This window comes from Vanessa atalanta, chromosome 10 (assembly GCF_905147765.1).
Source record: "Vanessa atalanta chromosome 10, ilVanAtal1.2, whole genome shotgun sequence".
Taxonomy (NCBI): Eukaryota; Metazoa; Arthropoda; class Insecta; order Lepidoptera; family Nymphalidae; genus Vanessa; species Vanessa atalanta.
In genome coordinates this window covers 268,145-293,300 of record NC_061880.1, presented here as the reverse complement: position 1 = coordinate 293,300, position 25,156 = coordinate 268,145, and the positions used below count along the sequence as shown (strand labels likewise).

General features: G+C 35.7%; 2 protein-coding genes across 7 annotated transcripts in view; one reads left to right on the top strand and one right to left on the bottom strand.

The window, feature by feature from the left end:
- LOC125066704 (syntaxin-binding protein 5) overlaps positions 1–25,156 on the top strand; it is a 251,491-nt gene that overhangs the window by 167,359 nt on the left and 58,976 nt on the right. For all 6 annotated transcript variants that reach the window (XM_047674928.1, XM_047674929.1, XM_047674930.1 and 3 more), the window contains exon 2: positions 18,198–18,295. In XM_047674928.1, coding sequence (XP_047530884.1) covers positions 18,198–18,295 — 98 coding nt within the window. The remainder of the gene's footprint in view (positions 1–18,197; positions 18,296–25,156) is intronic.
- LOC125066705 (basic juvenile hormone-suppressible protein 1-like) lies at positions 13,645–17,158 on the bottom strand. The gene is made up of 5 exons (XM_047674934.1): positions 17,035–17,158; positions 16,351–16,484; positions 15,422–16,255; positions 14,972–15,132; positions 13,645–14,729 (listed from the first exon to the last, which is right to left on the bottom strand). Exons 1-5 carry the CDS (start codon positions 17,126–17,128, stop codon positions 13,703–13,705), a joined length of 2,250 nt encoding a protein of 749 aa, XP_047530890.1. The 5' UTR covers positions 17,129–17,158; the 3' UTR covers positions 13,645–13,702.

Below are 25,156 nucleotides of genomic sequence, written 5' to 3'. Positions count from 1 at the left end.
GTGAGTGAGCCAGTGTAACTACAAGGAACTTAACATCTAATTCCCAAGGTCGGTGGCGCTTTGGCGATGTAAGCAATGGTTACTATTTCTTATAGCGTCATTGCCTATGGGTGATGGTGATCACTTACCATCAGGTGGCACATTAGACCGTCCGCCTAGCTATATCGTAAAAAACCTTTTAACATAATTTAAAAGTCTGTAATCTACGTTTGGTAATCTGGTCTGATCTGGTGGAGAATGAATGAACCCACGAAGGTTGACCACCCAGACCAGATTCTAGCCCCAAAATAATTTGGATACGGATATCCGCCTTTCAATATAAAAGCGTGCCCTTATTCTACCCTTGTGCGGACGGGATAGGTAGCTAAAAGTAGATGATAAAAATCTCAGATTTTATATGCGTGACTTTTATGCAAGATATACGACCTCACAGTATCGTGTTATCTGATTACGATGTGTGTGTAGTTCTATTGAGAAGGTCCGACAAGGGGTAGCCCTTGCTTTCGTCCTAATCTACACTCCGATCTATTTCCCTAATTTTGTTAATTGTCGATGGAAGTGCTTGAATAAACTGTCTCAATTTTTTTTGTAATTTTTTGGTCATCACCACCCATAGGCTTTAGCTCTGTTAGAAATATTAACCACTCCTCACATCACCAGCGCACTGTCAACCGTGAGAGTAATTGTATAATATCCCTAGTATCTGATATAGCTATATAAACCGCATTGGAGCAGCGTGGTGGAATATGCTCCAAACCTTCTCCTCAAAGGGAGACGAGGCCTTAGCCCAGCAGTGGGAAATTTACAGGCTGCTAATGCTAATGCTGATATAGTTACACTGACTCACTCAACCTGCAAAACTTAACTACAATGCTAAGTATTGCTGTTTGGTATTTTTTTTGGATAAGGGAGTGGTACTCAACAGGAAGGGCTTGCACAAAGCCCTAACACCAAGTAAAATTTAGTTTTATACGTCGAAATAAATGCTTGAAATGTATATGGAGTTAATAACATTATTACAGCTTGCGAGGCTCGTAAATCAGACGCAGATGTGTTAGTAATCTCAGCATCAAATCCACGGTCTCGGAGCTGACGTTTATCTCGAAATATCCCGATTAATATTCCACGACTTACAATATTGATAAAGATCATTTGTAACCGTCTACCTGTCAAATTAGAACATATTTCAAGGATTTAAAGGTTCTAGTAAAGATCTACGTTTAAGTCACCTTAGCCCAAAACAGGGGTAAAAAAAAATCAGAGGTCTTCCATCTTAAGTTCCCCTTCGAAATTTTATAGAATGCATTAAGCTACCTAAAGCAAAATAAAATGTTAGTTTATCTACCCTCAGCAGGGTTTAGCCTCTTCAAAATGACATCGAGTTCAATCCAAAATAAATATATTTTTAGTTTTATTATATTAATGTAAAGCAATGAGGTATTTTTATAGTAACCGTGACATGAACACAAAAGGGAGTAGTGAACAATGGCGGGGACATGGTGGCATTAGAGATCCTCATGACTGTTGCCGTCGCGGCATACGAGTACCCATGGGTAATAAGGCGCACCAATTATAACATGTATCGAGGGTCAAATAGTATCGGAGTCTACTATCACAAACATACATTTTTGTATATAATAATAGTGACAACCTGTAAATTTCCCACTGCTGGTCTAAGGCCTCCTCTTCCTTCCCTGCTGGAAGGGAATTGCGGGTTGGTGGATTCACATGTGACAGAATTTTTGATGAAATTAGACACATGCAAGTTTCCTCACTATGTTTTCCTTCACTGCCGAGCACGAGATGATTATGATGAGATTATAAAAACTAATTAAGCACGTGAAAATTCAGTGGTACTTGCCTGGGTTTAAACCCGCATTCATCGGTGAAGATGTACGCGTTCTGACCACTGGGCCATCTCGGCTCTTTCCATTCGTATGTAAGATAATAAGCGATTAATATAAAACTCAGCTCGATCTGAATCTAAGCATAGAACCTCAGTGCTTTGCGTAATGACAAACATTCGTTTTCAAATGCTCCACCGCGTTGAGTCTACAGAAAAATGTACCAAATTTTTAGCATCCTGTTCTGTTTTCCAGCAAATATAATTACACGTAAGTCGAGTCTGACGTTAAACTTTTCCAGCGCTAAATACACAGTGCAAATGTTTTAGGAAGCGATTTTCTGTTGTGCGCTCCGTGAATATGGCTCTAAAATGTTTGCTTTTATCGTAAAATTACAATTTAATGTTCGACGGTTTTGAACTAGCTTGCTCAAAATTTCACTATTAAACAATAATTACAACGGCAGTTCACCTGAGCTTAAAACTTCGAAGTATACTTATACCTATAGTATACGTATACTTTGGAAAATAAGAATTTACGTTCTTTATTCTTTAAGTTACACTGGCTCACTCACCCTAAGTAATAAGTATTGCTATTTGGCGTAGATCCCCTACCACCACGCAAAGAAAAATCGGAAGAATGTATTCGTACCTTAGTATTTAAGTTACATTTAATTAAATAAAATCACGAGTCAAAAACTTTTGTAAGAGGCTACTTAAATGAAATATATTTTAATTTTGACAAAGATGTCATTAGATTTGAAAAGAGTTAAAATTTTCATTCACTGTGCCACAGACTTTATATCCTTACTTAACAAAATGCAGACTTTTGCGCTAAAAATTTAAAAAACAAAAGATGTATAAAGTAGCTTTACATGAAGTAATTTTATGAACGTTTCGCAGACATTATGATATTGTTCAAACATGTTGACATCATTGTTGTTGTTAGGGAATTGCTTAAACTTCGTACATCTCATCTTGAACTTTTTGTCTGAGTATGTTGGTGTTCAGTGCCTTCTCTTAAAAGCCTAATATTATTCTTTCAGGTGAAATTTGAGTGTTTTGTTTGAAATAATGTATTGTAACGTCCGGTTACTACATTCAAGCATCGATTCGGTTTGCTTAGAATGTTTTTTAATTAGAATTATCATCATCAATCATATCTATGATTTAATGTATGTAATGTGATGTAAAAATGTATAAAGTGACTTTAACTGCTCATAATTTTAAAACGATCGGTAACTTATGGATTTTAAGAATCGTAGTAACGATCGTTCAAATAAAGGAACCCGGTGTATAAAAATACGAAAACGGTTGCTGTTGTTTGTAATCCAATTCGTGCTCAAAGCTAAAGGACAACATTGTGAGGAAACCTGCATGTTTCGGATGAGAATCTACCACACATGTATCCACCAGAATCGGAAGTAAACTCGAGAATTTATTATTTTATATCATGATCGCAAAGCAAAATTATTGCTTTAATTTTTGTACGTTATAACAAATATAAAAAAAACACCTAATCATTTATCAGTATAGATAGATACTACATGAGCGAACTATTTCATTTTTGATTAAATTATTATAATTTTTACACAAGTAGTGTTTCGATGAACCAGGTAATATTTCAAAGTAACTTTTACTATTCACTTAAAAACGTAATTATTTATAAAATAGTAGGCTGTCTGGGAAATTCACCACCTGATGGCAAGTGGTCATCACAGTTCATAAACACTGGTATTGTACAAAGTATTGATCACCCCTTCCATTACCACCTTTGGGGACTAAGATGTTACCTCCCTGTGTCTGTGGAAGCCCATCTGGGTACAGATGAAGCCCATCTGGGTACAGATGGGCTTCCACAAAGCTCTACCAAGTTAATTATTATTTAAAGGTAACTTTCTTTAATTAACTTTTCGTGCTAATACCCTTAAATGTTCTTTATAATAAACTGCTTTTGAAGTTAAGTTTTGATCAAAATTCTCCCCACTAATACTTTTAGAAATTTACTTTGATAAATTGTTTGATGGTATTATAAGTTCTCAGAAGACGCTGTCTTGCATCAGCCGCCTTGGAACAGTTAATTATTTCTTCGTCCTCCTCTTTTTTATGAAACTATATCTCTCTCTTTCCGTCATTTACACTTCGAATAAACAAAAAAAAACCACTTCAAATTGAACACTATTCCAAAACAAATTAATATGCACTAAAAGGTAATAAAAATAATTGCTTATTCTTCTTCAATTTAAAAATCAACTTACTTTTTCTACTCAACAATATGTTGGTACGATCTACGAGTTTAAAGGTGGAATCAGACGGTTCATTTTTTATTCATTTTCGTGGTTCATTCTAATTAGTAGCACTTAAGGTCGTATCGTTAAAGGTGATATCAGACGGTTCATTCGAGTGAATGTTCTTTTGAGTGAATGATTCATTTTTCTTTCATTCCATGTTCACACGGCTTAGCTGGAACGACGTAAAAAAGAACATTCATCCGTAGTTTCTTTCAATATGGCGTCGAATGAAGTCGTGTCTCTTGGAATAAGTTTAATTTGTGATCATTTGATCAAGGAGCTAAAAATAAGATTAAGAAAAATGCGAATTGGAATCGGTGTCAGCCAAGGGAACACTACAATATACCTAGAAAGCCTGGTTGGATTTTTCTAATCGAAAATAAAATCAATAACAGTATCATATGGAACAGCATCTGAGATTTGATAGTGTAAGCACTCCCGCGCCTCGCTCCTGCGCATCGGATTATGAGAGGGAGGGAATAGGGAGTGCGAAGGGAGTGCGAGAGAGAAAAAAAAAATGGAACAAAGCTACTATTCTTAATATATATAGGAAGTATTTTCTATAATGTCGTATTTATTTGAAAAATTCGAAACGTCTTAGATCTATCTCCATTCGAAGACGTATAAAGTTTCAAAGCGACAATTATGGAGCTGTTTTCAACTCTTTTGTGTTGACGCAAACAATTAAAAGCTTTGTCGATTAATTTCTTATTTCAAAGAAAAAGTCTCTCAAACAAAGATTACTTCGTGTTTTGTTCCGTTCCCTGCTCGAATTTCCATTGAAAAAATTATATTTCAGATGTTAATGGTAAATTATTTCAAAATTAAAAATTGGTTTACATGGTAGAATTACAATTGAAGAAAAATATTAAATATATATAATATAATAATAATTACAGCAACAACCGCCAACCCGCATTGGAGCAGCGTGGTGGAATATGGTCCAAACCTTCTCCTCAAAGGGAGAGGAGGCCTTTATCCCAGCAGTGGGACATTTACGGGCTGCTAATACAGCAACATGTTTTTTGGCATACGCACCACGCTCGTACGAGCAAGATTAAAATCCTAATATAATTTAAGTTGGCTCATAAAAGCACTTTAGATTCGTCATGTTACAGTATTGAATCAAATGTTAATTATCGACAGCGGATAGGAAGCATGACGGCACAAGAGAACATCATGCCGTTCGCCTTCACGGCATACGATTCGCTCATACCCCCCACCCCCCAAGGGGCACCAATAGAAATGATTCAGGTTAAAATTGTTTTCAATCAATCTTTAACAAATACAGAGTGTTCTATTGAAACAATGGCCATCTAAATGAGAGAAGTCGATGGAGCGGTCGGATGACTACATCCTCGCCCCGGTCCGAATGCTCGGGATTGAATTTGAGAAAGACCGAGAGCCGATTGTATTTCCGATCGCTTTGTTTGTTATCAATAAAAAGTGAGGTTTATTTATTGTACAAATATTGCATTGTATGTTTTGTACAATATTATTTTTAAAGTAATCACAGTACTTTAAAACACAGGTGTCTGCGATGGTTCAGCTGTAAGAACGTTATTAATTTGTTGGATTTTTAAATATTACTAAAAATTCTTACAAGTAAAATTTAATATATAACAATTAAAGCTTAGAGTTAGTAAATATAAATCCGAGAAGCATAAAACAGTATATCATAACATCTTTCACCTCACCTAACTCAACTGTGTTCATATTATTTTCTATTGAATAGCTTAACGCATAATTTGCAACTTACTTTTAGACATAATATTATTATAATTTTCTTCAATATTTTACCAATTATATTTCGCTGTAACAAAAATAAAATAGATATTTACATTGTACCATTGAATATTTACATTTATAAAAAATGTATGTATAACAAAGAAACTAATAACAACGAGCAATTCACAACGATCTCCCTGCCTATATCGTTGTACGTTCTGACTCAATGCACACGGACTGCACATTACAAAACGGTGGTTATTTTCGCTGTGAATCGTTCAACAACACGCTATTGCAGTTTGATAAAAGTTAAATGAGATTCAATCCAATAAATTCGATAACTACGAAACGATATACATTCAAAATATATATAAACCACAACAGTTATTAAAAGATAGTGAATATCCTATATACATATAGTCAAGGTCAATGACCCTTAATCAAAATAGTTTTTTATAACCTGCCGTTTTGAGCAATATTGTCGGTCAGTAATGTTAGGTTATTATTTTTTTAATGATTTTACTTAGTGGTAGATCTTCGTGCAAACCCTACTGCCGCCAAACACTAATACTTAGTATCGTTGTGTTTCGGTTCTAAGGGTGTTTGAGCTAGTGTAAGTACAGGCACAAGGGATATCTCAGTTCCCAAGTATGGTGGCGCATTGGCGGTGGTGACCACTTAACATTTGATGGCACATTTGCTCCGCCCCCTATTAAAAAATAATAATTTGCTAATATGGTTTGTATGATATTTCACGATCGTGTTTGCGGCACGACTTGAGTCCGTTCAGCTCTAATAGCTCTGCTCGGTGCGTCGGTCGAACCTTGCAACTGAATTTATACCGATTCTACTCAACCGATTGCACTGAAATTTTAATCAAACACTTTCAATTTCCGTAACAATACAGTATCTTTGCTATTCTACTTTGAGAAATTATGTGGGTTGTTTTAACTTGATTTCTCATATCTGTTTACGTTTATCAATTTTCGGAAATACTCGAAGAAGTCGATTCAAGGATTAAGAGCCTTTATATGTAACTTTTGACACAAAGTCTATCTGTATAATATTTATGGTTCAAGAAAGTATTAAAAAAAAATAAACCTCCGTGGTCGAGTAGTGTGTACACCGGTTTTCATGGGTACGCCACTCCGAGGTCCCGAGTTTGATTTCCGGCCGAGTCGATGTAGAAAAAGTTCATTAGTTTTCTTTGTTGTCTTGGGTCTGGGTGTTTGTGGTACCTACCGTCGTTACTTCGGATTTTCCATAACTCAAGTGCTTTAGCTACTTACATTGGGATCAGAGTAATGTATATGATGTTGTCTAATACCTATTTATTTATTGATTTATTTACTTATATATCAAAACTACTCTTGTAATATTTCCTACCAGCTTAACAAATCAAATGATGTGTGATCGTAAAGCATTTCGATATTACGATACTCCACCCGTACAACACGGTGAATTGTAAATATAAATTTAGCACATGAACTGTTTAATTTGAATAACTTTGCGACTTCCGCAATCGAAATCATATCTTCTCGGCGGATACGACATATTAAACGTTGAATAAACGTCCAAAAGAACTTCACTTTAAAGTGAAGTGAAGTAGCAATAAGTTAATGTCGTCGGTCGAGAGTCGCGAGCGGGAAGTGATTGATGCTCCGAATGCTATTCACTTCAACCGAATACATTTTATGAACACGACTTAGACATGTTAGCCTTACACGTAAGTACAACTTTATAAAAGTACATGTTTAGGTCGTGTTATTTAATTTCATATTTTTATTACTCGAAGAGAACTCAGTAACGCAATGTGTTTATACAAGCTTAATTTATGTTTTCATTGTTATCTCGTGCTCGGTACTGAATCAAATTCTAGCACATATATTTTTATGTTATGATGATAAGGGCCAATGATCATAACAGTATTTCTGTAATACGTACACCAGCCTTGGCAACTAAGATTCCATGTCCCTTGTGCCAGTAACACTCGTCACACCGATACAATAGTATACAATAACAATAATAATTGTTGCTTTTTTACGGTAGAATGTATGATGATAGGAGGAACACCTTACCTACCCAGACGACCATGCCAACAGGCCTACCACCAGTTACTATATATCCATTACATAAATACATTAACAGCCTGTAAATTTCCCACTGCTGGACTAAGGCCTCCACTCCCTTTGAGGAGAAGGTTTGGAGCATATTCCACTACGCTGCTCCCAAGCAGGTTGGTGGATATATCCATTAGTATATAGTTAAATCAAATTCCCACTAACAGTATTTTGACAAGACCTTATAATATTTAATAGGCATAGAGGTTCAGTTCGGGTATGTTGAGCTTTCATACCGTGTGTATATTATTGCGTTCCGATATTAGGGGGAGGTCGCTAGTGTAATTACACTAAGAGGCTTAATATCTGAGATACCACGGTCGGCAGCGTAAGCACAAGACGATAGGCTAAGCCTTTTCTAATGCCAATGTCTAGCAGCAGAAGTGTTTAATTACGGTCAGATGACTGGGTATTTAGTGGTCTTCGATAAAAAAAGGGCGTGTACTTGTAAAAACGGTTTTTAATAATTACCTAAAATAATAATAATCTAATTATTAGTAATAATTATTGGTAATAACTATTATGATGAATGTCATTCTTGGTTTTTTTTGGGCTACTACTTTAATATTCAATAATTGAAACAATTATAATTTAAAATATTTGTAAAATAATTTTAGATGTGAAGTTTCGAGCGACTAGACTCTGTCTCTGGTTTAGCGAGCAACGTCACCCTGTGCGCACGCGTTACATAAATTCACTATCAAAACTTTTCATAACGCGCCAAAAGTAGTTTTACTTCAAAATAGACGGCAACAGTGCACGAGGTATGTAACTACAGAAATCGCGTTACCAGATTAATATAATATGTCTATTGAGTGCGTCTTAGTCGACTAGATAAGTGGACTTGACGGGTTCAAGTTCAAGCCTCGGAGCCATTGTTTCGTCAAATTTTTAGGTTAGCAACTATCTACCAAAAAATTAAACAACATTATACACGCTTAATTTGAAAATGTATGGTATAAAAATATTAATAAAATATTTAACATCTAACACAGCACAGTGTTTATAAGTGAATGTGAGATGTCCATAACGTATTAACTCCGCAGCTCGCGAGGGCGCCTGTTGCGTTTGAGATTAACTGTTGAAACTGATCGATCGCTCGCTGCAGCTTCGCGTTACAAACTTTTCAATCGAAAAGCTTCTTGTTAACTTCGTCTATAATTTTTGTAATACATAATTGTATTTTGTTACTTCAGAAAATATTAAAGTTTTAATCATTTTTTTCAACTACGAGTGCGTAAGTGGACTGGCAAAACGGGCAACTTGGCTTTTACTACACTTTCTACATTGGCACCATGAGAAATACTAATCATAGCTCTTACATCGCGCCGCCAGACCAAAACTAAGGTGTTATATACCTTGTGTCTTCAAGGATTAGTGAGTCAGTGAACCTACCGGGACAGAAGAAAACTATGTCTTGCTATTTGGTGGTAGAATCTATAAAATTACAATTTTATTATATTTAATAATTGTAGTGTCTGTTTGTAATATTAAAATAATCGCTTTTAACTAAATGCATATATATGTATACACGGTACGTATACGAAAATAACATTTTTTTCAAATTTTGTCCGTCGGTTTGTCTGTCTTTTTGTTCCGGCTAATCTCTGGACCGGCTGGACCGATTTTGACGCTAGTTTCACTGGCAGAAAGCTGATGTAATAAGGAGTTACTTAGACTATAACAATAACTTTTTCGTTAAACTCAAACGCGCGCGAAGTCACGGGCACAGCTAGTATGAAATATGTACCTACACATACTTGCACACGGCACTACCACATAGTGCGATAACGCGTAGTCACAAGTTTTTATTTAACGTCAGATTGAATGTTGTTATTGAGTTTAAACCACTCGAACGATTGAGCTGTTTGACACATTTTTTGTTTGTAATCAACAACACTACCTTGAATTGAACAATTATTAATAAATATTCGTTTGTGCTAAGTGCATAAGCGCGTGTAAATATATTATATTCAGATGATATACCTTTTTAATCGAAAAACGTTTATAATAATCACAGTTTAAGCGCGCGGCTTCGGCCGTATGAGGGGAAGGTTGGAGGTTTTAGGTATGAAAAGTAGGCTATGTAGTTCCTTGGTTTAAATTTGCTTACTATATTATACCAAATTCGATCAAAAAGCGCAACAGTCAGATAGTCTTTTAGATGCCTGTAAGTAGGTAAAGTAATAAATTAATCATCAATATTTTTCTTATTTATTAAACTAACCCCTCGCAACGAAACCGTATGTTTAGCACGTATTCTTTCGCTTCGTCGTGTCGGAGCTGGGAGCTTTTCATTGAATTCTATTCGAAGCAATATCAAATAAAAGCCTTATTTGTGGCCGCGGTTATCGGAGCTGGCTAGTAAGCTAGTCGGTATTAATACGTAAGTCTGCCCTGTGCTCGGATAGGAACACGCTCCAGCGTGATTGATGCACTGTTGTCACGGGACGTGCCTCCCGACATGACTACACTTTGTAGAACACATACATCACTTCTTTACTTGATTAAAAGTGAACGTTGGCTGCGTTTCATATAAAGTTTTAAACAAATGTTTCGTTTATACATTTACACATACACTATCGTATATATGTAGATCTATTTTGTAATTAAATTTATGTTTTTCTAGTCTCGTACTGTTATAGAGAGAAACAAATGTAGAGTGATTACAGTTTTAATATGAAATGTCACATAAAAGTTTAGTTTGTTTAATATAATTCTGTCATTGGTATCTATTTTTGAATTGTATGTATTGATGGAAAAAGAGGAATAATTTCTGCGTTCCTCGTTTCCGATCCAATTGTCATATATTATATTTCAAAAACCCTCGTGAACGTCTACCAAATAAAGTATATTTAAGTCAATGCTTGTGACAGAGTAAAATAAAATGTTTTTCAAGAAACCATTTTCGTTTTATAACAATACCGAGATTACTTTCGCCCGCGTCACTCGCACAGTATTCGTAATATCGGCACCCAATAATCCAGCACGGATCTATATCATAATCTTCCCACGTGAAAACTTCGACTAGATATTCAAAGAGATTCGTTAAAACGTCTCCAACGTCAAATAACAATAGCAAACGTGAAATACTCACGAAAGTATACAACAATATCCTACCTGTATATTGTGGATCCAGCGATTTGTAATAAAAGCTGTTCGCTCTTCTCTGTAACCTGAAGCGTGACAGAGTTCTCTCAGGACTTTATCTAGACAGCGGTGTGATGGATATCGCCCGAAATAACAAAGGAATGTATTCAAGTTGTCCTCCTGCCCGAATATTTACGTTTTTTTTGGTCGTATAAATAATGTAAACACACTTATATTAAATACAATTATTACACCTTTAATGTAAGCGATTTGTGATTCAAATAGGATGATTTTTATTGTTCGAGAAACAATAAAAATCATCCTATATATCATATGCTGACAGTTTTCATGGGTCACTCCGAGGTCCCGGGTTCGATTTCCGGCCGAGTCGATGTAGAAAAATTTCATTAGTTTTCTATGTTGTCTTGGGTCTGGGTGTATGTGGTACCGTCGTTACTTCTGATTTTCTATAACACAAGTGCTTTAGATACACTGGGATCAGAGTAATGTGTTGTTGTTCAATATTTATTTATTTATTTAAAAATATATATATTAATTGAAATAAAATTGGACTAAAGTAACGCAAATTAACAGCCTGTGAAGTCCCGCCGCTCTATAAAGTCACCTCTCCTTTTCAGGACCAGTCAGCATTGACTAATTAACTTTACTATTATGTTTCTGATATGTGATCTACATTAAAGGATGTAATTCTAATTAGATTAATAATCACAAGGTCACTAGATTTAATGAAACTTTCTTAATTGAAATCTTTAATTTGTTTGTAAACAATTATCCGATTCGAGTCGCGTGCCATTTACAAAGTTTCAACGTGATCGAATGGACGATACGCGAGCGCATGGTATACAGTCAAAAGCAAATATTATGTGGATGTGAAACATTGGTTGGTGCCCCTGGGGGGACCGACTCGTATGCTGTGACGGCAAATGGAATGACGCTCTCTTATGCCGTCAGGCTTCCTTTCCGCTGACTACCTTCTCTTGCGGCGCATATACTGCGTACCTGCTTCGTTGTTACATAGTATTATATTAATTATTATTATTTAGTAACCAAAAGAATTGTTATGTACATTTACTAATTATTATTAAACACTTAGTAAGACAGCCATTCGAAATAGGGGGGGACAAATTACAAACAACTACTGAAAAAAAATTATTTAAATAAAATACACAATTCTAATACTATTTTGACGTTTTTTTAGTTTTGCAAGTTCAAAATTGATGTTCATTAAATTTTCTTTACCAGGGTATGCAAACTATCTTAATTCCCTGAAGCGTAATAATTATAAAAATAGTTGATGAAATGTGGTAGAAAACTCTTCGATCATAAGGCACTCTTTGATTCTTCGAACCATGAATCGTGAATTTTATGTTCATGTTGTGTCCAAAGCATAAATAAACTTGGTCTATCTCTACCTGTGTGTACGTTTGGTAGATAAAACATTTCATTGCAAAGCTAAACGAAAGTGTAATCGCTCGAAATGAACAGCTAAAGCGTTACGCTACGAACAATGTAATACGTATAATGATATGTGGTTAAAACGTCAGATCAAAGTGTTATTATCTTAAACTCGTATTCAATGAACAAACATCACATTTTGTTTTTACGACCACGAAAATATTTTAATTAAAAATGCCTTTTGTTTCATACAAGATAGTAATGATCCAGATGATGGTCAAATCAGTTTGGTGTTCGAGACTATCGTAATACGCCTGAGTGATAAATCATGATAGCTGACTAATATCTCAGCAGTTTAATAAATGTTTGAAATTTACAAGTGTTATGTTTAGCTTAGAATAAATATAATACAATTTAATGGTCGCATTGCGATAGCGCAGTGGTTAGAATAAATTAATTTAAGTCGAAATTTGAGGATTTTAACCAAAACAGGATTCATTCATTTTATATAAAAAATATATGAAAATAATGCATAATTTCATTTTTCGCTCTGCGAACGAAACACGTAGTGTTAATAAAACAATTCTCTGTTTGAATTCCAAAGAGAATAGTTTAATCACAGTTGGGTGTCTATATCAGAGCAACGGTAGCACAACGTAATTAAAATTTCCAGTAGACATCGATATTCCAAACATTTCCAACTCCAACGTGCAATAACGACCATTTACTGCAGGAATTTAAAAGTTACGTTCGAATGAAAATAAACCTTCATTGCAATATCAAGCGAAACTTCCATTTCGAATTACCAAGTAAATAATTTTTGTCACCAATAAATTGTGAATTAAAAATGTACTCATTTCAAAACTTTCTGATATTCATCGGTTACGATTTTTGCTGAAATTAACTTCTGTTATTATTTACTCGGACCCTATTTTGTTTCAATGTTAACAAACTAACCAAGTTGAAAATATCAAAGAGAAATTATTTAGGGAGGCCGTTTCAAGGTTGAGAGATCAAAGCACTCGCTGTACCAAATGTTTTCACAGTGTAGCTGTTGTCTTACCTCAGGGACGACTTTTCGTTTGTTGCATGTAACCCGTATCGTTTGTGTAAAATATAAAAGTATACCATGGCATTGTTAAAGGAAACTAAAGAGTAAATTCGATGCTATTTATTTAAATATATTACATATTACGGTTTTACGTTAACATCGCTTACAGTCTCATCATCTTATCCGTACTCATCATCATAACGTCTTTGTAGGACCATCTGACGAACATGTCCGAGTCCAAGTAGGTGAGGTCGTCCCGTTTCAACACCATTTCCGACATGTCGATATCCTTGACGGTGTTGGAGAGACCCATGTCTTTTCTGTAGACGAGAATGTCGATGTACTTGATGTTGCTGTTGTAGAAGTTGGTTACGTCGATTTCCCTGTCGAAGGGGAAGCCGAGAGGCATGGTGTCGAAGCAGACGGAGAAACGGCAAGCATGACGTTCCTTCATGATTGTCATGTCGATGGTGGGTAAAACGAGGCCAGTACGAACAGGGGTGACGATGACGAAGAGTTGAAGAGGAAGTCCTCCACGACGACCCAGAGGAAGGAGCAGCCTGTGAGAGAAGCCAAGACGTTGCTTGTACCAGTAGCTGTCGACGACGCGGTCAACGGTTCCTGTGGTGTCGGTGGTGTAGTCCATGAAGCGGCGGGTCCAAGGCCTGTCACCAATCACGTTGTGCATTTCGAGGGAGTTGCGAACAATGGTGTTCTTGCCAGTTTCTAGTTTGTATAAGAAGCTGTCGATTTCTACCATATCAAGGCGCTTGTCGTTGAAGTTCAACAAACGGCCCATGCAGTCGTATTTAGGTCCAATGAACATTCGTACCACGGCATCGACCGCCTTCTCAGAGACGACATCAATGGTGACCTTGAATGGGTGGTTGTTGAGGCGACGCATGCGAGCAACGTAGGTCATATCAGACTTCTTCTTGTGCATCTCAGTCTCATCAAGATATAGAGCGTTGGTCATGTCCAAGTCATATTCGTCCATGAAGGTGACCAGCTTATCGGTAACGATGTGTTCAACTCTCACTCCGTCAAAGCTGAGCTCTTCCTTTGTGTATCTAGGTAAGTACTTCTTGAAAAGTACAGCGTTTTCTGTGATGCGCTTCATGACCATCCAGAACAGAGGGTCACGGAGACAAGTCGTGTACATATCCAATGCGGTTGGGATGTAAGTGTACCTGTGGAAAGTGAAAGCATTGCTTAATATTTGTAACGTAATTCTAAAATAATTAATAACTTTTATTGAGTTTAAAAACTTGGTCGTAAGGCTTTGTATAGACCCATTTGGAATCGCACCATCTACTGATTAATTATTCTTTTCACAGTACCAGTATCTATGGATTTAGGTGACCACTTACCAACAAGTAACACCTTTACTTGTCTGCCTAAAATATTTTATAAAAACGATTAATAAACTCACTTTTCTAAGTTGTAGGTACCGTAAGACAAAATCTTCCTGAACAAATTCATGACGTGAACAACCTTCGCGTCGTCATTCATAATACCCAGTCCACCGAGGAGCATCCTAGCTAGGTATTCGAAGTCTTCAGTCTTCTTCAAGTTGATGATCGTTCCATCACGCTGAAAATCATAAACAATTTGAATACTGCTCTGCTTTGATTACATTTGTTCATTTGATATATACATATATGTCTCTTTTTAAAAATTGTAAGGTCTATTAAATTATTTTTATTATTTAACCGTTTCTAATTAATATTGTGTAGCGATTCTAAAGTAACATAATGCTATGTCTTCTTTTGTTAAATGTCAGCTGACTGATGACAAGAAGAGAGAGGAATTAGTGAGTAAGTTTTCACTCCGTTATGTTTTAAATTTGGCCGATAATATATTGAAATTCAAAAATACTTACGCGCTCAATACGACCCTTGAAGATACCATCACGGATGATGTTCTCGATGTCATCGACGTAAAGTTTCTCTTTCAAGTTGTATTTGTTAATGAGCAGTATGTTGTTGCGACGGACGGGCATCTCATCTCCAGTGTGAAGGCGGATCTTGGGCCAGTAACCGGTCTTCAGGGGTTCGTTCCAGTTGAGCATCTTAATGTCGCACATGTCGTGAGCCAGACGTTCGAGCCTGTATCTTGCAAGAAGTTGCTGGTTGCTGTACATGGTGACTTCACCGCGGCGCTCCTTGTTCAAGCCGTAAACATCGTCGGTCATCCAGTAGGGGTAGTACATGTGCAGGTAGTAGTAGTAGCTGTTAAGGTCAATGTCCTCGGTGAAGTAGGACATACGGTCGCTTTCGCTTAATACGTGACGGACTCCCTTGCGCCAGTCGATGACGACAAGGTTTTTGTCGGTTACCTTGATACCATAGTAATCGAACAGCACGGGATCGGTGGCCGCTTTAGTCATTTTCATCATGAAAGCCTTGTTGATAATTTGACCGTCGACAAAGAAGTAAGGATAGATTTCATAGGGAGCTGGGAGAACTACACCGCGGCAGTCTTCTCTGTGGAACACGGCGCAGGTAAAGGCGTACACGAACATGCCACCGTTGATGCGCTCACGAAGGAAGCAAGCGGTCCTGATGAAGGTGTCGAAGTCCTTTGCGAAGTACAGAATACGGAAGACCATAACGGCCTGCTCCATCTGCCTGTCATTGCTGTGCACGAACACTTCGCCACGAGGCAAGAAGTCCATTTTGTAGTGTTCGATGAACTTCTTCACAACATCGACTTTCTGAAAATCAAAATTAAATTTAGCTTGTATTTCATTTTCATTTAAAATGCAGAAAAGGCAACTCTTCAATAAAATAAGTTGTTTTGCTATTTTACCAAGTATTTGTCGAAGTTCTCTTCCAAGACCCATTCTCTGGCCACTTCCCTGATGTCATCGTAGACGGTAGGCTGCAGGATGTAGTTCAAAAGTTTCATGCACAGGATTTCCTTGGTCTTAATGTCGACATTTGCTGCAAAAAGAAAATAAATAACATAAAGATCGTTTTGTAGAATTAAAATTTACGTGCATGTTGTGTAATTCGTTCAATTTATTATTATTATTGTAATGAAAAAACATATTTTAATAATTTTACGGAAAATGTATGGAAATTTACTTGGTGGTAGATCTGTGCAATCCCGTCTTGGTGGGTACCATCCACTAATCATATATTCTACCGCCAAGCAGCAATACTTTGTATTGTTGTGACACAGGCCTAGGCAGGCCAGGCATAGGCACAAGGGACATAACAACTTAGTCCCCAGGGTTTGTGGTGCATTGGAGATGTAAGGAATTGGTAATATTTTTACAGCGTCAATGTCTATGGGCGGTGGTCACGATTTATCATCAGATGACCCGTTTGCTTGTCGGCATAAAATAAATAAAAAAAGGTTGCTTATAATAAAAAAATATATAGTTTGCTAAAATAATATCAGTTATAACATTTATCTATTTTAACAATATCTGTACTGTTTAATGCAAACATATAAAATTCTCTATTCTTAAAAATTAAATCGACTTACTCAACATATCCTTTCCAATGAAGACGGTGTGGTCATCCTTGATGACGGATGCCGATGTCACGGCGAGGATCGCCGCTAATATCACTATCTTCATGATGACCAGCTCACTACCCAAACTTCTGATGAGTGTGTCGAACAAACCCCGAAACGCGTTTATATACTCGACGCATTTATTTTTTTTATTTTTTTATCATCAGTCGATTGCCGGCTATCTCTTATTTTTACTGCTCTCTCCGATAACCTTTTCTTCAGGTGAACTTCAGATACAGATTTTTTTCCAACACGTAAGTCGGTCCTTGACAACCGATTATCATTGGATTTATCACTAATTAAGTTTACATTTTTTGCTTACGTCAGGCAGTGACCAAAGTCAAAATATAATTTATTCAAGTAGGTTTTATAAGTACGTTTGGATCGTCATTTCATAAGATTTTAATGTAAAGCTATCACCGGTCCGTAACATCAATTGTAAGGCACGAGCGGCGAACCTAAAAATTACTCAGCCAGCACAAAATACAAATTAGGTTATAGGCGCGCCTTCCTGCGCGACTGTATTCTTTCAGATTGGACTTAATTATGATTTGTTAACGTCATCTACAAAAACGTTTATTTAAGATTCTTTGTGTTATTTCAACTAGCCTTACTATAAACTACACAAATATCTGATGTTTCGTCAAGAATAATACCAGTTTTCTGAACGTGATGCTATTATTAATCTAAGTATATAATATGAACTATTTTGACATATTTTTATGATAATTGTAACAAAACATACGAAAGCAATTTACGCTCATTATAAGTATTAAGAGCCGCGATGGCTCAGTGGCTTATATACGTGAATCTAACGTGAATGAAACCGAAGCACTCGTACATTGTCTCGTGTTAATAGATCATCTTACACTCGGTGTGTTTGTCTTAAGCCTGAGGCGTTTGTCGATATGTATGTATAATATGTATATTCGCTAGCTGTTAATTTGTATTAAAAATATATATTATTAAAGTCACTATTTAATTCCACTAGTTTTTCGCTGTTGCTTATTTTGTATGAGATAAAATTTCTAACTCAAAGGAATTACATAGGAACGATCAATATAATAAATAGGATGTATGTATATATTTAAGTCGTATATGTATAACTATAAATATATTTTTTCTTGTTGCAGACATTCCGCCATGGATTCCCGTTTTCGCCGACGGCTCTGGCTTGGGACCCCGTACAGAAGCTACTGGCCGTGGGTGATAAAGGCGGCAACCTCAGATTGTATCCTTTCTAAGGCGGTAGAACTAATAGGACACGCTATACATCAGCTGTACCGTGTGTTAATAATTACATATAATGCAATGATAAGGATTATTTGTCAAAACATTATAATTATTTAAAAAAAAAAAAAAAGTTTTCCTCCCAAAATGAAATTGACTACCGAACTGATAAGAAACTTTTAATATTCAAACGAACATTAATAATAGTCCTTAAATAACTTAGCCCAAATTATAATAAATAATAATGATAGAATCACATCTGCATTCGGATTATTTTTTATAGAATTGCTTTAATTTTTTAAACAACTGCTCTGCATTCGTCACGGAAACGAAACGTTTTAGGAAAATTACATATATTTTTAGGGTAGGGCTTTGTACAGAACTGGTGAGTACTATCCATTCGCCAGTTTCAATCAACATAAAAGTTAAAATTACCGTGTAGTTGGAGGCACATTGACTATCGTATGGTCTGCGTGATTTTGTAAAGATTACACTTGAAGATCTAGTAAGGCTGATAACTCGCCTGCTTTACGCTAACGAATTTAAATAATACATTCTAATGAGTTGATATCTAATAAACGTGCCTCCTGCTTCTGGATAATATGTGTTTCTAATTACCCAAATAAAAAATAGTAGGCTAAAAGTATGCAGCGGACTGTTAGAAATTGGTCAGTACAATTCTTGATTAATCTCATATGATAATCATTGTCTTAGTAGAAAATCTTAAATAAGAAAACAATTGCTTGCATATTTGATTATTTTTTAAATTTGAGCGACAACGTCTTCGATAACTTTCGCTCACATACCAACGATCTCACTTAAACGTTTTTCATCATGTTAATTGTTAATAAATTATTAAATTTTCAGGTAAAGTTGTTATTATTTTATTAATATGGCGACTTTATTAATATCTGAGTTGCTATGCCTAGACTGCGCGTTTTAATAAATTATTAAATAATCTACAATTAAATTTAAATTTTAACCTATAAAACATAAGGTCTTAAATCATTAAATAATAAAAATGTTATTCAAATGTCGTTAAGATAAAACAATTTAAAGAAAGGTAGCCTTATTAAATAAGTTTTATAATAACTGTGTGTTTAGACTTTGTTTGTTTGGAAATAACTTCGAATGAAATCAATCGACAAAATGAAATCATTCTGTCTTTTAAGCACAATATATCGGATGATAGTTTGGTAAACATGTATTCGCTAACCCGCAAGCCAAACCGCCAATCAGTGTGGTAAAGCAAGCTTAAAACATTCTCCTCAAAGGAGGCAAAAGCCTCCTCGGCTTTTGCCTCGACGACTATATCCTCACACATCGTTCGGTATACTTTTTGTACCCAAATTTTAAAAGAGAATACGTAAGTGAACATACAGACGAACATATTCATAAATAAATAATGAACTCTCTACTTTGTAATTCGGTGTCAGTTATCGCTCGACACTCGACCTTTCATAATCCGCGATAACTACCCGTGTATCTTATGTTTACTCACAACCTGTATCGAACACGTCATTTTATCTTATTTATAAAGACTTTTATTTATTATTTATTTCTCTCTGATAACGATATATAATCCACAAGACTGCAACGGCTTCTCTGTAGTTGAAGTTGTCTAAAGTTGAACAGTTTTTTTATAATATACGTACGTGAACAAGTATATGGCCACCAAGTTAAGTGATCACCACCGCCCTTAGACACTCACGCTGTGTACTGACCATTCCTTACAAAGTCTATATTCCTCCAGCCTTGTGCCAAATTATAATCTGTATACAGTCGAAAAATTATTAACGATGATTCAACTTATAAAATTTCGATAATTTATAATATATCGGATAGATTAATCGACTTGAAAATTAATACTTTAAATTGTAAGTAATATGTTACGGCTCACAATCTTACGGCAGTTTACGATCTCACAAGATAGATGGATTATAATCAAACGGTATTTACAATTTTACAGTGACAGATCCACGGATGGTTATGCTTTGAGATTAAAAAAAAAATGCTAATGGGCTATGTCAGTAATACTGGTTCGCCTGGGGATTTCGTCATTTCTGACTGACTTTTTATATGTGAAAAGTCAAAGGAAAAAGAATAAGGTGGGCTTTGGGTGTAAAACCGACACACCTCTCGACACGGCAAACGTCACGACGCCCTACTATGTCGTCATGCGCCCTCTGCTCTCTTTTGCATGTGCGTGACGCGTCTAGCATATACTATGTTGCTATATATTATTACAATAATAAGAAAAAAAATAACTAGATATATTTATTGGTTTACAATAGTTTAATTTAACATGCACAATATTGTATGTTTATTATTAAATATTTATTAATGAAGATAACGAATCAGTTCGACGAGGCCACAGTAATTAATTATTGCTCAATTGTCGTAATTCCATTACTCCTCGATTAATCCTGCGATCATCCGAACTGAGTGCCTCGTACGGTGTGCGGATTAATATCACATCTAAGGTAAATTAGATTTAAGTTCGTTACTTGCATTAAGTTTAACTAAATTAATAAAGGAAGTAAGTTAACAACTTAGGCAGCTTGTAAATGTTTCACGGTTGGACTACGGCCTCCTGTCCATTTGATGAAAAGCGTTAGAGAATATTCTATCACACTGCTCCAATCCGTGTTCGTGAATACCGAATACATTCCGGGAAAATCTTATCACACGTGCAGAAATCGCCACGATTTCTCCACCACAGAGCACGACAGAACTTTTTTTTTATGATATAAGTTTGCAAACCATCAAATGGGCCGATTAATATGATGGTAAGTGGTGACCTCCGCCTATATGGCGCTTTATGAAATATTAACCATTCCTTACATCGCCAATGCGCCATCAACTTTGGAACTAGGATGTTATGTCCCTTGTACCGGTAGTTACACTGGGTAGAATATCTGATGAGTCGGTGTTGCCCACCCAGACGAGCTTGCACAAACCTCTACAGCCACTTAACACAATTTAAGCACAGAAACATTTAAATATACTTTTCTTGTGTATATAAGACTATTTTCTGCTGTAATAGTTGCGAAACAATCATGTTATTGTCTAAAGGTACATTAATTATCCGTAAAACGGCTAATTAATATGGTTAATTAACTCCTGACTTGTTGAGAAAATACGTATTCGTATAGAAGTTCAGCTCCGAGCGCCATTGTTAGCGACTAATACGCAGTAATGTGCGGTGTATTCATCATCATATCTCATCTCACTGGTGGCGAAAAACAAATTATCTTATTAAAGCTATTATAACAATATTTTATTTACTAAGTATATATTTATTTTCATAAATGTTATTTTGCTATGAATGTTCTTGTAAGCATGATGCTCTGCCGTCGCTCATGACTATTTTATGATATTAAAATAATTAAAAAATGTATTTATTTTAAAATATATTTTATTCCATAATTGTTAGGTTTTCTATTTCGAAGTCTTCGACTATTACTAATGGTCTATATTACTGTTAGGCTGTAGAACAGTTGGTTAGCGACTTGAACCCACACAAATCGGTTTGCAAAAACCGATATGGAACTCAAAGGTTCTCTTACTGAGAGTCAATGTATAGCTATTTTCATAATTTCTTAGTTATTGTAACGCTTGGAAGACTACTACTTATCTACTACGGCTTACGGTAGTGTGAACTGGCAGAAACCGTAACGTAAGGAAAAGCATTATACCGCCTCTAGACAAACTTTCTCCCTCTTTCTCTCTGCTTTCTCTTTCTCTTTCGTCTTTTTCTCCTTTACTGTTTTAATTTACAAGAGATTTTAATAACGATTTTCTTACTGGCGGTTAATTATTTTCAAGCATTGCTTAATTTAATGTTTTGTTGTATTTAGGTAAAATTAAGCTTCCTTACTTCAGTTGCGAGCTAATAGTCACAAGCGATATTATAAAAAGTATACAAACACCTTTGTTTATTTATGATATTTTTTTTCATATTTTGGTTACTCACACTTGGCTCGAGGCCAGACTGATAGCAATATACCATCCTAGACCACCTAACTACTAACATCCGCGCTCGGAATGTTGCGGAAATTACGTCATTTTTCAGATTTAACGTAGTTCAGTTAGTAATGTGTGTCGACGAGTGGACTGCTGTCGGTCGACTGATACTGTTCGTACATAAGTTTGGTTTTCGTTTCATAACAATTTAATTATCGAAAAGAACCGAAAACAACCTCAGTAGAACCTCTTTTTCTTTAACTTTACTACATACAATGTACGATTAAATTGTATCCTGTATACGAATGGTTACACCAATTGGCGAGATAATCCTCTTCTTTTTGAACATTGGAAGCTGATTTAACTCAGTAATAATTGCTCAGATTTAATATAGTATTTATTAATAGCCACGTGTTCTATTCACTGATCTATGGTACAGGGAAAAAAATATGTGAACTGAATTGTAAATAATTCATAATTTATTGCTTTGAACGTGATTTCGGTTTCGTGCAGGTTTTAGAATAAAAATGTCGTATGTTACAGTCGTCCCATAAACTATCTCTATGCTAAAGATTTCGTCCATGCGCTATTTTATTTTTCTCAAAAGAATGACAAACACACTTTCGCGCTTAAATTACTTTAAGTCAAAAAAATATGTAAGTGAAAAGTTATCAATTCAATTCGTAATTCGTTTTTTTATTGATTGGTCGTGCCTCATTTTAAACTTATAATAACTCAATTCCAATAAGAATAAACTGACATAATATATCCCAAATGTCAAAATGATAGTAAATTACGCAGAAAGTCGACTCCGCCTAATGGCACGAAAACTTTTCCCGACGGGAATTCGGACGCTATTACAAATCTGATGAAATTACCTCGGGACCAATTTCTAAGAGTCGCCATCTTTTTTTTTAATAAATTCGTTGGTAATTAATACGCCTCGTTGGACGCGGGGCGGTTCATTTTTCCACGTTGAATTTAATATAAAATTTTGGGAAAAGTTTTCCTGTTTTATAAATAGACTAAGACGTCTCCCCGTTTCTTTTTAACTTAACTTTAACGAAAAATATTCTGAGTAATTTATAATAAGTTAAAATATGAAGGCGTACACAATAGTTATCAACTGGGTTAAACTGTTTGAGAATTCAGTTGACAATGAAGCATTATACTTATTCCTATTGATTGACAAGAGACTCCCCTACTACCGATTAGTTTAGAGCTATACACCTTCGATCTTGAAAGAACCGGCTAAAGAAACGCCAATAAACTCTCTCTTTCTCTCTCTCTCTCTCTCTCTCTCTGTCTCAGCCGAAGGATTGTCCACCAGATCGTCGGACCACTTTGTGTGGGGCCTACTCACGCTGCGTCTTCCGGTCCATGGTCGTCATTGGAGAACTCGTCGACCCCATCGGTCGTAGGTTCTAAACTGAAGCTTAATAAAATACTTCGATATTTGAAGTTTCATTACTTCGGACAGAATGCTCAGTGAACTTATATCTCACTCATACGTTCCGACTCCCAACCTCGGAAACGCTTCCATTCGTACTTTACGTCATAACGTACTTTAAATAAACGTTTACGATCGTTATTCGCTTCGACTCTGAAAAGAGCGTCTTTTAGGAATCGGTCTTGTAATTATTACGCTACGCTGGTCTTACGCGAGTCGTTCAGTCAAAATATCAGGTAATTTTTTCCTTCCCTTTGCCTCAGACTGTGGATGATTTTATATACCAGATTTTATATGAATGTATATAATGAAGCGATGTTGAAAATGACTATTGGCGTAATTTATATAACATTTATATTATTATTGTCAACAGTTCGGAAACGTCCCAATGTTGGAAAAAGGAGAAATTTAGGAGAACATATCACATCTGGAAAATTACATATTTCAACCAGAAAATCAACGGTGCTTAACTTGAATTGGAAGTTTTGTAACACGAAGACATTATTGCTAGATAAATACACTTAATACTTAGAAATAGGTTTTTTGGTGTTTTGTAATATTCCGCAGTCGCAACGCACGGGTCGTGCTACTAAATATATGCATTGACACTCATGCACACATGCAAAGCATTTCATGTGTGCTGACAGCGTTTGAAGTTCAGGCCCACGTCAAGAAATCCAAGCCAGTTATTTAAATCATACTGCAGAAAGGTCAATTTAATTAACTCAGAAATAAAATATCTAACTTAGACGTTTTTTGTTGGTTAAATATATATTAAATGATGCATTTTTGCACAACAACCGTGTGCGAATTTAATATTACACGCAAACTATATAATAATAATAAAAACCTTTATTAACTCACTTAAATACTTATAACACTATTATTTTAAATCTAACTTAATAAAGATTAGTATAAGTATAATCGACCATTCACTAAAACATTTAAAATAAATACCGACGGACACTGATTAACTGAGTTTCAGTTATGTACCAACAAAACTGAAATTCATTAGGAATGCTCTGGCAGTCACAAATTTGTTACCACCATGACAACCCAAGATGGACGCCCCTATCTTATACTACATCTGAAAGGTGCCGTCACTTCCTTGACCACGTCACTCAGTTCTCGTTTATAGTATGTAAAATTCTTTAGCAACCAGTTTGTTGGTGAGGTTATCTTTTAACATAGGCCTTCCCTAGTTTCCGCCATTCATCTTTGTCACGATATTGGCTTCTCCGACGTTTTCTCAGGTTTTCCCATCTCTTGATTTGACGTCCCTACTGTTTCCATTACGTTACTACTTTTTCGATTTTTCTATGTTTGTTTTCTTGTTTCTAAGTTTTTAATCTTTAGTAAAACATCGTTCACTTTCGTCGTTCGTTTCCCTTATTTTGGTAGTCGTCGATCTGTGACGTAAGCCTTATACTTAGCATTCTTTGTTCC

Coding starts and splice junctions, on each gene's coding strand:
- LOC125066705 (XM_047674934.1), bottom strand. CDS start 17,128: ATGAAGATAGTGATATTAGCGGCGATCCTCGCCGTGACATCGGCATCC. Junction 16,485..17,034: donor CATTGGAAAGGATATGTTGA/GTAAGTCGATTT, acceptor TTCTTTTTGCAG/CAAATGTCGACATTAAGACC. Junction 16,256..16,350: donor AGAACTTCGACAAATACTTG/GTAAAATAGCAA, acceptor TTTGATTTTCAG/AAAGTCGATGTTGTGAAGAA.